Source organism: Dipodomys ordii, unplaced genomic scaffold (genome assembly GCF_000151885.1).
Source record: "Dipodomys ordii isolate 6190 unplaced genomic scaffold, Dord_2.0 Scaffold56, whole genome shotgun sequence".
NCBI lineage: Eukaryota > Metazoa > Chordata > Mammalia > Rodentia > Heteromyidae > Dipodomys > Dipodomys ordii.
In genome coordinates this window covers 12,813,188-12,826,286 of record NW_012267272.1, presented here as the reverse complement: position 1 = coordinate 12,826,286, position 13,099 = coordinate 12,813,188, and the positions used below count along the sequence as shown (strand labels likewise).

General features: G+C 49.8%; 1 protein-coding gene across 1 annotated transcript in view; it reads right to left on the bottom strand.

Moving 5' to 3' along the window:
- Positions 1-2,726: 2,726 nt before the first annotated feature.
- Znf282 (zinc finger protein 282) overlaps positions 2,727-13,099 on the bottom strand; it is a 13,699-nt gene continuing 3,326 nt past the window's right edge. The window contains exons 2-8 of the mRNA XM_013021598.1: positions 11,852-12,271; positions 9,668-9,794; positions 9,393-9,512; positions 7,645-7,764; positions 5,845-5,958; positions 4,210-4,323; positions 2,727-3,049 (exon numbers count right to left, since the gene is read on the bottom strand). Of these exons, the coding sequence (XP_012877052.1) occupies positions 2,727-3,049; positions 4,210-4,323; positions 5,845-5,958; positions 7,645-7,764; positions 9,393-9,512; positions 9,668-9,794; positions 11,852-12,271 (1,338 nt within the window). The remainder of the gene's footprint in view (positions 3,050-4,209; positions 4,324-5,844; positions 5,959-7,644; positions 7,765-9,392; positions 9,513-9,667; positions 9,795-11,851; positions 12,272-13,099) is intronic.

Here is a 13,099-nt window from a genome sequence, read left to right as displayed (position 1 = left end):
GGAAGGTGGCCCAGTGGTAGAGTGCTTGCCTTGCATGCATGAGGCCCTGGGTTCGATTCTTCAGCACTACATAAGCAGAAAAAGCCGGAAGTGGCGCTGTGGCTGAAGTGGTAGAGGGCTAACCTTGAGCTGAAGAACTGAGGAACAGTGCCCAGGCCCAGAGTTCAGGCCCACAACCGACTCCCCCCCACCAAAAAAAAAGAAAATTATCAGATCAACATCTCTAGGTTATAGGAATCATTACCTCCATCATTTATTGTATCAATGAGTAGCCTTAACATTGATGATTTTGTTTTTGTGGGGTTTTTGTTTGTTTGTTTTTTTAGCAATCAAAACAAATAGGCTTCAAAAAGCTATGTATTTTTTTGGGGGGGGGAAGTCATTTCTATTTTCTGGACTTTCTTTTGAGTGGGTGTTAGTTCGATGTCTCTCCAAAGATTTCTGGGGAGCTTCAGACATTCTGGAAAGCTCAGTGGCTCAGGCTGTGTATGGGTTCATAGGTATTTGCAGAGCTAAGTCTGTGTCATCCTTCTAGAAGTTCTGATACTAAAGTTTATCCCTATCCATGCCAGATAGAGAAAGTGAGCAGCAGAGTCTAAGAGTCCTTGTAGTTTGTTACCTTGACAAGGGAGGGATTGATGGGCTGGGCAGACATGGAAGCACAGAGCTCTGGCTGCTGCTTCTGTATGGCTGAGTTTGGAGTCAAGCCAGTCAGCCATGGCACTGTGGGCTCATTTCTGCAGGCCTGTCCTGGCTCCATGGTCCCACTGGGGCTCAGTGGACAGTGAGAAGACCTAGATTCTAGTCTGGTTCTGTCATTTCTAAGGCTTTGGCATGACCTTTCCCCTCTCTAGCCACTTCAAAATGTAGCATGGGAACCCATGTAGGCTGAGTGCTGGTGGCTCACACCTATAATCCTAGCCACTCAAGAGGCTGAGAGCTGAAGATTGATGTTCAAAGTCAGCCCAGAAGGAATATCTGTGAGAGTCTTACCTCCAATTAACCATCAAACAGCTGGAAGTGGAGATGTGGCTCAAGAGGTAGAGTGCCAGCCTTGTGTGAAAGGCTGAGAGTACACGTCCTGTGTTCAAGTCCAGGACAAGAGTGCACATACACATACACAAAAGGGAGCACAAGGAGTTCCATAAATATAAAGGTGCCCATGAGTTGAGCCTTTGCATGCAATGTTTTTGGGTGTTTATGTTTTATTTTTGTGCTGGTACTAGGGCTTAAACTCAGGGCCTGGGCGCTATCCCTGAGCTCTTTGGCTCAAGGCTAGTGCTCTACCTCTTGGGCCACAACTCCTCTTCCAGCATTTTGTGGTTAATTGGAAATAAAAGTCTCACAAACTTTTCCTGCCCAGGATGGCTGCGAACCACGATCCTCAGATCTCAGCTCTTGAGTAGCTAGCATTACTGGAATGCCTTTTTAACCTTCAGTGGGATGCTGGGCAGGAAATGACCAAATCTAAGACCACCTTCTTTCCTGCCGACAGAATCTCTGATCTCAGCACATGACATTTTGTCCTGGATCAAGCAGGAGGAGCAGCCGTACCCATGGGGCCCACGCGATTCAATGGAAGGAGAACTCGGACTCGACTCTGGCCCTAGTGAGTGCTTTACACCCCTGCGGTGGACCCTGGGGTGTGTGTGCAGCGCTGAAGAGCTGAGGTGTGCAATGAGGGTTGCCCGCTTCAGCCTGAGGTGTAGGGAGGTCCAGTGGGCGGCAGCCTCCGCATCTGGAGGACCTGTCCTGACAGAGTAGGCCAAGGCGGGCCCTTGTTTGAAGCAGTCCCCCTAGTTGTTAATTGTTGACATGGTAAGTCTTGGTCAGACACCAATGACTCTGGGGTATGGGGTGGGAACATGCAGATGTGGCCAGAAAAGTAGTCTCCACTCAGGCCCTGGGCCTAGGTGAGAGCAGAGGAGAGAGACAAGTCCTAAGAAGGGTGGCTACAAACTACCCTCTTCCCAGTTCCTCCGCAAGCTGCCCCTAAGAAGGCCTAAGAAGATGCCTGGATTTAGAGAGCACTTCTTGGATGAGGCTAGTGGTCACTGTCCTGACATTGTGCAGAGCCTTGACTCCTCCCAGCTGTCTCCCAAGGCATGGAAGCTGGACCACCTAGATACCAGAGAACGATGTATTGCTGAAACAGAAGCTGCTGCCTGGGGAGGCAGATTATGGAGAGCCAGGGGAACCTTGTCAGGGACCCAGCACCCTCAGACTGGGTGACACTCGGGCCATCCCAGCTGCACAGCTAGGGGGTCTCCTCTTGCAGGTGACTTCTGGCTAGCAGAAAGCTCCCGGAGCATTTTTTTTTTTTTTTTTTTGTCGGTCATGGGAATTGAACTCTGGGCCTGGGCGATGTCCCTGTGTTCTTCAGCTCAAGGTAAGCGCTCTAACCTTGAGCCACAGCACCACTTCCGGTTTTCTAGTGGTTTATTGGAGATAAAGAGTCTCACGGATGCTCCTGCCCATGCTGGCTTTGAACTGCGATTCTCAGATCTCAGCCTCCTGCGTAGCTAGGATTACAGGCATGAGCCACCGGCGCCCGGCCCGGAGCACTTTCCTGTCTGACCACTTCTAGTCCCGGCTTGACAGGACAGGCCGGACCATCGTATAGAGGACCTGTGGTCATGTGATCAATCTAATCAGGCCCCTCACTTTTAGAGAAACTGAGGCCCAGAGGGACTACCTATGACCAGGTCCCATTAGAGAGATTGCCATCAACATGTCGGTTTTCTGGTCTTTCCCCCCGTCCCTCCCAAGGTGACAGCCTGTTGATGGTGAAGAACGCAGCCCCTGCCCCTCCGCAGCCCCACCAGCAGAGCCTGCCCCCGCTGCCCGAGCACCCCGGCGGCCCGGGCAGCCGCGGGTTGCTGGACAATGGCGGCTTCCCCGCGCTCCCCGGGGAGCGCGGGGAAGCCGCCATTGTCCAGCAACCCGCGGCTGCCCGGGCCGCCGGGGTGCTCGGGCAGCGGGGGCAGGCTCTGCTGGTGGGGCTGCGGAGGGGCAGGGGCTGCGTTCTTCACCATCAACAGGCTGTCACCTTGGGAGGGACGGGGGGAAAGACCAGAAAACCGACATGTTGATGGCAATCTCTCTAATGGGACCTGGTCATAGGTAGTCCCTCTGGGCCTCAGTTTCTCTAAAAGTGAGGGGCCTGATTAGATTGATCACATGACCACAGGTCCTCTATACGATGGTCCGGCCTGTCCTGTCAAGCCGGGACTAGAAGTGGTCAGACAGGAAAGTGCTCCGGGCCGGGCGCCGGTGGCTCATGCCTGTAATCCTAGCTACGCAGGAGGCTGAGATCTGAGAATCGCAGTTCAAAGCCAGCATGGGCAGGAGCATCCGTGAGACTCTTTATCTCCAATAAACCACTAGAAAACCGGAAGTGGTGCTGTGGCTCAAGGTTAGAGCGCTTACCTTGAGCTGAAGAACACAGGGACATCGCCCAGGCCCAGAGTTCAATTCCCATGACCGACAAAAAAAAAAAAAAAAAAATGCTCCGGGAGCTTTCTGCTAGCCAGAAGTCACCTGCAAGAGGAGACCCCCTAGCTGTGCAGCTGGGATGGCCCGAGTGTCACCCAGTCTGAGGGTGCTGGGTCCCTGACAAGGTTCCCCTGGCTCTCCATAATCTGCCTCCCCAGGCAGCAGCTTCTGTTTCAGCAATACATCGTTCTCTGGTATCTAGGTGGTCCAGCTTCCATGCCTTGGGAGACAGCTGGGAGGAGTCAAGGCTCTGCACAATGTCAGGACAGTGACCACTAGCCTCATCCAAGAAGTGCTCTCTAAATCCAGGCATCTTCTTAGGCCTTCTTAGGGGCAGCTTGCGGAGGAACTGGGAAGAGGGTAGTTTGTAGCCACCCTTCTTAGGACTTGTCTCTCTCCTCTGCTCTCACCTAGGCCCAGGGCCTGAGTGGAGACTACTTTTCTGGCCACATCTGCATGTTCCCACCCCATACCCCAGAGTCATTGGTGTCTGACCAAGACTTACCATGTCAACAATTAACAACTAGGGGGACTGCTTCAAACAAGGGCCCGCCTTGGCCTACTCTGTCAGGACAGGTCCTCCAGATGCGGAGGCTGCCGCCCACTGGACCTCCCTACACCTCAGGCTGAAGCGGGCAACCCTCATTGCACACCTCAGCTCTTCAGCGCTGCACACACACCCCAGGGTCCACCGCAGGGGTGTAAAGCACTCACTAGGGCCAGAGTCGAGTCCGAGTTCTCCTTCCATTGAATCGCGTGGGCCCCATGGGTACGGCTGCTCCTCCTGCTTGATCCAGGACAAAATGTCATGTGCTGAGATCAGAGATTCTGTCGGCAGGAAAGAAGGTGGTCTTAGATTTGGTCATTTCCTGCCCAGCATCCCACTGAAGGTTAAAAAGGCATTCCAGTAATGCTAGCTACTCAAGAGCTGAGATCTGAGGATCGTGGTTCGCAGCCATCCTGGGCAGGAAAAGTTTGTGAGACTTTTATTTCCAATTAACCACAAAATGCTGGAAGAGGAGTTGTGGCCCAAGAGGTAGAGCACTAGCCTTGAGCCAAAGAGCTCAGGGATAGCGCCCAGGCCCTGAGTTTAAGCCCTAGTACCAGCACAAAAATAAAACATAAACACCCAAAAACATTGCATGCAAAGGCTCAACTCATGGGCACCTTTATATTTATGGAACTCCTTGTGCTCCCTTTTGTGTATGTGTATGTGCACTCTTGTCCTGGACTTGAACACAGGACGTGTACTCTCAGCCTTTCACACAAGGCTGGCACTCTACCTCTTGAGCCACATCTCCACTTCCAGCTGTTTGATGGTTAATTGGAGGTAAGACTCTCACAGATATTCCTTCTGGGCTGACTTTGAACATCAATCTTCAGCTCTCAGCCTCTTGAGTGGCTAGGATTATAGGTGTGAGCCACCAGCACTCAGCCTACATGGGTTCCCATGCTACATTTTGAAGTGGCTAGAGAGGGGAAAGGTCATGCCAAAGCCTTAGAAATGACAGAACCAGACTAGAATCTAGGTCTTCTCACTGTCCACTGAGCCCCAGTGGGACCATGGAGCCAGGACAGGCCTGCAGAAATGAGCCCACAGTGCCATGGCTGACTGGCTTGACTCCAAACTCAGCCATACAGAAGCAGCAGCCAGAGCTCTGTGCTTCCATGTCTGCCCAGCCCATCAATCCCTCCCTTGTCAAGGTAACAAACTACAAGGACTCTTAGACTCTGCTGCTCACTTTCTCTATCTGGCATGGATAGGGATAAACTTTAGTATCAGAACTTCTAGAAGGATGACACAGACTTAGCTCTGCAAATACCTATGAACCCATACACAGCCTGAGCCACTGAGCTTTCCAGAATGTCTGAAGCTCCCCAGAAATCTTTGGAGAGACATCGAACTAACACCCACTCAAAAGAAAGTCCAGAAAATAGAAATGACTTCCCCCCCCCAAAAAAATACATAGCTTTTTGAAGCCTATTTGTTTTGATTGCTAAAAAAACAAACAAACAAAAACCCCACAAAAACAAAATCATCAATGTTAAGGCTACTCATTGATACAATAAATGATGGAGGTAATGATTCCTATAACCTAGAGATGTTGATCTGATAATTTTCTTTTTTTTTGGTGGGGGGGAGTCGGTTGTGGGCCTGAACTCTGGGCCTGGGCACTGTTCCTCAGTTCTTCAGCTCAAGGTTAGCCCTCTACCACTTCAGCCACAGCGCCACTTCCGGCTTTTTCTGCTTATGTAGTGCTGAAGAATCGAACCCAGGGCCTCATGCATGCAAGGCAAGCACTCTACCACTGGGCCACCTTCCCAGCCCTGATTTGATAACTTTCTTACCTGAATTGGGGTCCGTGGGAATATCTCTCTCTGCCAAATCCTGCTGGTCCCATACACACTGCTGCTCTTCCTGCTTAATCCGAGACAAGAGGTCCTGGGCAGAGATGGGGGAGTCTACTTGTGGAAACAAAAGCAGCAAAAGCTTCAGAAGACACAAAATCATTGCTAGCATGTGTTTTGAGCAAATCCCTTTTTTTTTTTTTTTGCCAGTCCTGGGCCTTGCACTCTGTCCCTGAGCTTCTTTTGCTCAAGGCTAGTGCTCTACCACTTGAACCACAGCTCTACTTCCAGCTTTTTCTGTTTATGTGGCACTGAGGAACCTAGGGCTTCATGCATGCTAGGCAAGCACTTTATCACTGAGCCATATTCCCAACACCAAATCTCTGATTTTATTCAATTCTGTTTCCTTTAAAAATCAGGCATAAGTATAACTAACTTATTATAATTAATGAAAAGTCCAAGTCACTCTAGCCACATCAAATGGCACTCTGGCTATAGATCAGTGGATGTTAAAGGTAGTAAATTAACAATGATTTTAGAGCACAGAGTGAGTCCGGTGCCAGTGGCTCACTCCTGTTACCTAGCTACACAGGAGGGTAAGACCTGCGGATCACAGTTTAAAGCCAGCCTTGGCAGGATAGTCTATGCAATTCTTATCTCCAATTTATCACCAAAAAGCTACATGTAGAGCTATGGCCCAAGTGTTAGAGTACCAACTTTTAGCAAAAAAGCTAAGGGATGGCGCTCAGGCCTTAAGTTCAAATTCCAGTATTGGTGTACACACAGACACACACAGAGGCACATACACACTACACAAAATTTCCCTGTGCTTCAGGGACTTAATCTCCCAGAATGAAATCCTCATTGGAGTGCTGAGACATTAATGGGACAAAAAGATCCTCATAAAGGACTTTCCCAGGAAAACAGCCCTTCCAGGAAGCTGTGAGCATCATCATTTGAACAGGACTTCTCTAAGATAAAACATCTTTCTTCAGCAGTCTGTTAAACCTAATTTACCACTGGGCACCAGTGGATCATGTCTATAATCCAAGCTACTTAGGATGTGTGATCTGAGGATTGAAGTTACAAGCCAGACTGGGGAGGAAAGTCCTTGAGACTTTTTTTTTTTAATCTCCAATTAACCAACAAAAAGCCAGAAGTGGAGCTGTGGACCAGCCTTGATGGAAAAAGCAATGGGACAGCAACAGGCCCTGAGTTCAAGCCCCAGTAGCAACACAAAGAGGGGTGAGGGAGGGTGGGCAGAGATGGACAGACATGTGGAGCAACTCAAAGGAAAAATTCCAGCTAGGTGCCAGTGGCTCACACCTGTAACCCTAGCTACTCAAGAGGCTGAGATCTGAGAATAAGGATTAAAAGTTAGCCTGGGCAGCAAAGTCTGTGAGGCTGTTTGTTTTTTTTTTTTAATTTATTTTATTTGTTTATTTATTATGTGGAACCAAGGAATCAAATCCAGGGCCTCATGCATCCTAGGCAAGCACTCTACCACTAAGTCACATTCCCAGCCCCTTTGAGATTCGCATCTCCAATAACCTACCAAAAAAGACAGAGTGGTGCTATATCTCCAGTGGTAAAAGAAGCTGAGGGTCAGCGCCCAGGCCTTGAATTCAAGCTGGCACAAAACAAACCAAAAAAACCCAAAACAGCCACGCACCTGCAGCTCTGCCACTGGAAGCATTGCTCTCTATCCTGTTACACGCGATGGACACCCTCCCGAGCCACAGACCACACTCACAACCCTCCTTTCCCCTCCTGGGGCAGATGGCTATTTGGCTCACTCACCAGTGATGGATTCCGTGGGGATAGCTCTTTCTTCCAGGTTCCGCTGGCTCCGCACACACAGAGCTTCCTCCCGCTTCACCTGGGAGGGCAAGTCCTGTGCAGGTACCAGGGGCTCAGCTCCTGGGGACACAGAGACTTTTTTTCTGGATGCTGGTCAGCAGGAAGTTCTGGGGTCAGGGGCATGGCTGCCAGCATTTGCTGGGCAGGTAGCGTGAGGACAGGGATCTCTGGTTCCTGTTGGAGCCCTGAAGGATCGTGAAGAGCAGAAGTCTCCAAGAACAGAAAACCAACATCCAAGAAAAGAAGGCAACAAAATGAAGTATGAGAAAGGCCAGAGAGAGACTGAAATAGCACTCTGTAACTGGACTCAGCCACATGTACATGTTTGACATTGTAGATTTGTCCTGCCAGGCACCGGTGGCTCACACCTGTAATCCTTACTCAGGAGGCTAAGATCTGAAGAGCAAAGCCAGCCTGGGCAGGAAAGTTCCGTGAGACACCCTTATCTCCAATTAACTGCCAGAAAACCACAAGTGGTAGAGTGCTGGTCTTGAGCTGAAGAGCTGAGGGACAGCGCCCAGGCCCTTAGAGTTCAAGCCTCATGACCACCACTACCAGAAACAAAAAGTGTGATTTGTCATTTTTTTTTTACCCAAGTAGAAAACACATATGTATGCATATATGACTATGAAGCAGATGACCATGCAAAGAAGCACGGTAAGTCCTGATCAAGCACACAACATCTGTAAGCCTAAAAGTCAACAATAAATCCTAAGACGTGTCAAATGGCCTTTTCTTTTTCTTTCTTTCTTTTTTTTGTTGTTTGTGGGGCTTGAACTCTGGGCCTGAGCGCTGTCCCTCAGCTCTTCAGCTCAAGGCTAGTGCTCTACCACTTGAACTACAGCTCCACTTCCGGTTTCCTGGTGGCTTATTGGAGATAAGAGTTTCACGGACTTTCCTGCCCGGGCTGGCTTTGAACCGTGATCCTCAGATCTCAGCCTCTTGGTCTTTTCTTTTTCTGGTATTCTCTGTACTAGCTCCTGGCAGGAGACAGCTCAGGCAACAGAAAAAAACATTGGGTGAGGAACTTGAAGATGGTCTGGTTTCAACTCTGCTACCAACTTAGTACCTGAGTCATTTTGCCTCTTGGGGTTTCAATCTGCCTGTTTCATTTATTAAATAAAGGTAGTGTTCCTGCTCTGTTTTGTGCCCAATGACGTCTGATAACTCAGTGATACTGTTGCGGTTATAGTGCATGAAGGGTGGGAAGCTTCATACTGGTATGGTAACCGTAGCTGCCGAACCAAACATCTGCAATGCCAGATGAAGGGAGGAAGGAATGAGTGAAAGGAAACACCCACCACAAGCAAATCCAAAGACAGAAAGCAGACTCATATTTGCCAGAGGTTGGGGAGAAGAGGACTGGGAAGTAGCTGCTCATGGCAACCGGATGTCTCAGAAGAAACTGTTCTGATATATACATCTAGGTTCAGATCTCTCCATTGGGCTTAACAGTGAGTCTCGTACTATATTGCTTTAACAAAGCAGAAGACTAATAACCACGCTGCAGTTTTAGGCCAAGCGATTATCAAATCTTCATCACAGCAGAGCTGGCCCCTGGAAGCAATTCAAGACATACTCCTTCCTTGTTGACTGTACAGGCAATAGGGTCTCCTTGCATGGTATATGGGGCACCAGCTCTCCTCCCAGCCCTTCGGGGACCTGGCCCTATCTTCAGCTGCCATTACCTGTATCTGCATCCACTGGGACTTCTCTCTCTTCAGGATGCCGTTGCTCCCACACACAAGGCTCTTCTCTGGGCTCCACCTGGGCTGGAGCATCTGGCTTAGACACGGGGCCCTCGGCATCTAAAAGCAAGATGGGAAGGGAGAGAAGGACTGTGTGAATTTGACCAGTAAATTCTGATCAAGGGCGCTGGGAGAGCTCTCCACTATCTACCTTCCCACCTCTCCCTGCACACTTCTGTATGACTATGACAGCAGGTATATGAAGGGATTCTTACCCAGGGACATCAGGGTTTTGTAGTTTTCCTTAACAAGGTTATTGTAAAGCTCCTTCTGCCACTCGTCCAAGTTCTTCCACTCATCTTCAGAGAAGTAGACAGCTATGTCCACAAAAGTCACCGGGACCTGGGCCAACAAGAATTTTAGTCTCAAGCCAGGCGCTGGTGGCTTACGCCTGTAATCCAAGCTACTCAGGAGGCTGAGATCTGAGGCTTGGTTCAAAGCCATACCGGGCAGGAAAGACTGTGAGACTCCTAACTCTAATAAAACCACTAAAAAACCGGAAGTGGCACTGTAGCTCAAGTAGTAGAGCGCTCGCCTTGAGCTGAAGAGCTGAGAGACAGAGCCCAGGCCCAGAGTTCAAGCCCCACGACCCACCAAAAAAAAAAAAAAAGAATTTTAGTCTTGCATCTCCTGCCATTCCTTACCTCCTTTATCTGTGGGTCCTGGGCACCAGCCCAGCCTAGAGTCTGGCCTTTGATCCCCACATCCCAAACTCAGAACCCCAGGCCACATTAATCCAGAACTCTCCTCCCATCTGCCTTCTTGGGTTTCTAAGAGCAATGTTTTTCACAGTGGGAATCACAGAGCTGAGTATAGTAATAGCCTGTGAGAAAACTTGTATTTCAGGTCTGGACACTGGTGTGTACATAGTGACATTGTTGTTACATATAAAATCCAAAGGCAGATGAGATGCAGCAACTCTTGGCTGGGCCATCTTTATGAGGAAGTGTCTCCCTGGTGTGAGTCACGGCCTGGCATCAGTCACTTGGTGCAGGTATTGATGTGCTACGAGGAGTTGGTCTACATCCATTCTAACTGTTACCAGCAGGCTTTCTGCTTGGATCAAATTGTTCAAAATAGTTTCGCTTCCCTGATTTACCACTGAGGTTCCCCCGTGACCACAGTCTTCCTTCCTACACTTCTCACATCCTCACTGAACTAGCTTCTTACTCTCACACTGAAATCTAGTCCCTTGACTCTCCCTATCTCCTAGTCCTTGTCCATTAGTCCTTGTGTATGTCCAGGGCCAGAGCTGGCCTGTACTGAACAGACTGGAAAGAGCCAGCAGATAAATAGGTAAACAGATCTTGCCCCAAAGCCTGATTGGCAATCAGAAGCTTTACAACAACTATCAACATCAGCCATTACACCAGGTGCACAAAACTCTGACACAATGGCTCAGGCCTCTAATCCTAGCTAGTCAGGAGGCTGGGATTTGAGGATGGTGGTTCAAAACCAGTCTGAGCAAGAAAGCCCAAGAGATTCTGATCTTCAATGAACCACCAAAGGGCTGGAAGTGGGCCTATGGGTCCCAGTGGTAGAGTGACAGCCTTGAGTGAAAATGCTAAGGGGCAGGGCTGGGAAGGTGGCTCAGTGGTAGAGCGCTTGCCTTGCATGCCTGAGGCCCTGGGTTCGATTCCTCAGCACCATATAAGCAAAAAGAAAGAAGCTGGAAGTGGCGCTGTGGTTCTAGTGGTAGAGCGCTAGCCTTGAGCTGAAGAGCTGAGGGACAGCACCAGGGCCCAGCATTCAGGCCCCACGACCGGACCCCCCCCCAAAAAAAAGAAACTGCTAAGGGGAAGGCCCTAAGTACAAGGCCCAGGCCAGGACATGACTGACCCATTCCTCAAGTCAGGTGTACAAAACTGCCAGGATGTCCTGTGCAGGTGTGATCTGCACACCTGTGTGCTTCCCATCCATCTCTAGAATCAGAACTAGAATGTAGACCGCCAGAGCTGGGCAAAGCTCCAGCCTGGGAAAGACCAACATGCCCCCTCTTTTGTTCATTGTTGTTAGAAAACAAATCACAAAATTCTGGTCAACGTCTGTCTTAAATTCCCACTGCCTGACCCACGGCTGCTTCCGATGCCGACACTTCGGTGTGTTTCCTGGGAAGCTCGTGGCAGATGTCACTCTCCCAAGACCTTCCGCTGGCCTTCCTGGAACTCCTGGTTCTCTCTGATCTCAGGAGGATGTTGGCAAGCTCCTACCTCGCCCTTTCCCTCCTGTCAAAATATACCTTCATCTCTCCTCCTGCTTTTGAAACTTAACCCATCGATTTTGTCTCTTTTACCCCCTGGTAAAAGAGTGAATCAGTGAAGTCTGCAGGGCTTGACAAGGTGAAATCACTTGTTCACCTATGCAGTTCCTAACCTCTCCCTGCCCCTGGACTGTCATACCTTGGGGGCTTCGCCCTTGGTGCCCGGGGGCAGCCGCAGGACCCAGAAGTTCCTGTTCCGCAGCAGGTTCTCCAGGTTCTCCAGGCGCCGCTGCAGCAGCCCGTACTCCTGCAGCAGGGTCCCCAGCACAGCCCACTTGCTCTCCATGTGGTTCCCGAACTCCACAGCGGTCTTCTCGCAGTCGGCCAGCTTCTTCTCGGCGGTCCCCGTGCGTCCCTCTAGGTTTAACAGCTGGCTGGCCTGGGCGTCCACCTTCCTCTCCACAGCCTGAATGGCGGCCACCACAGTCCAGAGCGAGATCTCTGCTGTGGGTAACTGGGGCTCCCGCATCATGCGGTCAGGGAAGACGGGAGCCCTATCCGGGAAGGGTGGGAACTGAAAGGGCATAGGTCGCCGAGCATCCATGTCCCATTCTTGAGCCTGCATGAAGAGGAAACAGAAGCAGGCAGGGATGAGAATGCATGTAAGGTCATGTGATTGTAACCCCTCGGTACAGTATTTTCACAATTAAAATAACTTATTTTTTAAAAAAGAATGTATGGAAGGGATTCAGGTGCAGGTGGCTGACACCTACAATCCCAGCTACTCAAGAAACTGAGATCTGAGGCTCATGATTCAAAGACAGCCTGGGCAGACAACTCCTCAAGACTCTTATCTCCAATTACCTGGCAAAAGCTGACTGTGAGCAAGAAGGCCAAGCAAACATGAGGTCCTGCGTTCAAGCCCTAGGACATAGCACACATACCCACACGTACTCATATACATACACATGTATGTGTAAAGAATAATTAATTAAACGTCACACTCTCCTTCTCCTGCCAACCCCCTGCCTTCCCCTGCCTTTACCTTTAGTGCTCATTAATGCCCCTGGCGATAACTAGAGCGGCCAACCCATCTGTCCAACTAACCACTCTCCCATTTCCTGCCCTGGGGAGTCAGGCTGTTGGACCTACCTTGACCCTCATCTAAAATGTCACAGACTTTTATTCTGCCTTAGAACAACTGCTTTCTTCATTGACTAGACTTAACAATAAACTTTGCCTCAAGTTTTTTGTCTCAAGGTAAGAATTTTCGTGTAAGTTGTCCCAGGATAATCTTCCCAACAATCTCTCCGCAGGTTAATCATTCCTGCCTGAAAAATGATGCCATTAAGGTATAGTAAAAGTAGCTGATCGCCAGGCGCTGGTGGCTCACGCCTGTAATCCTAGCTACTCAGGAGGCTGAGATCTGAGGCTTGGTTCAAAGCCA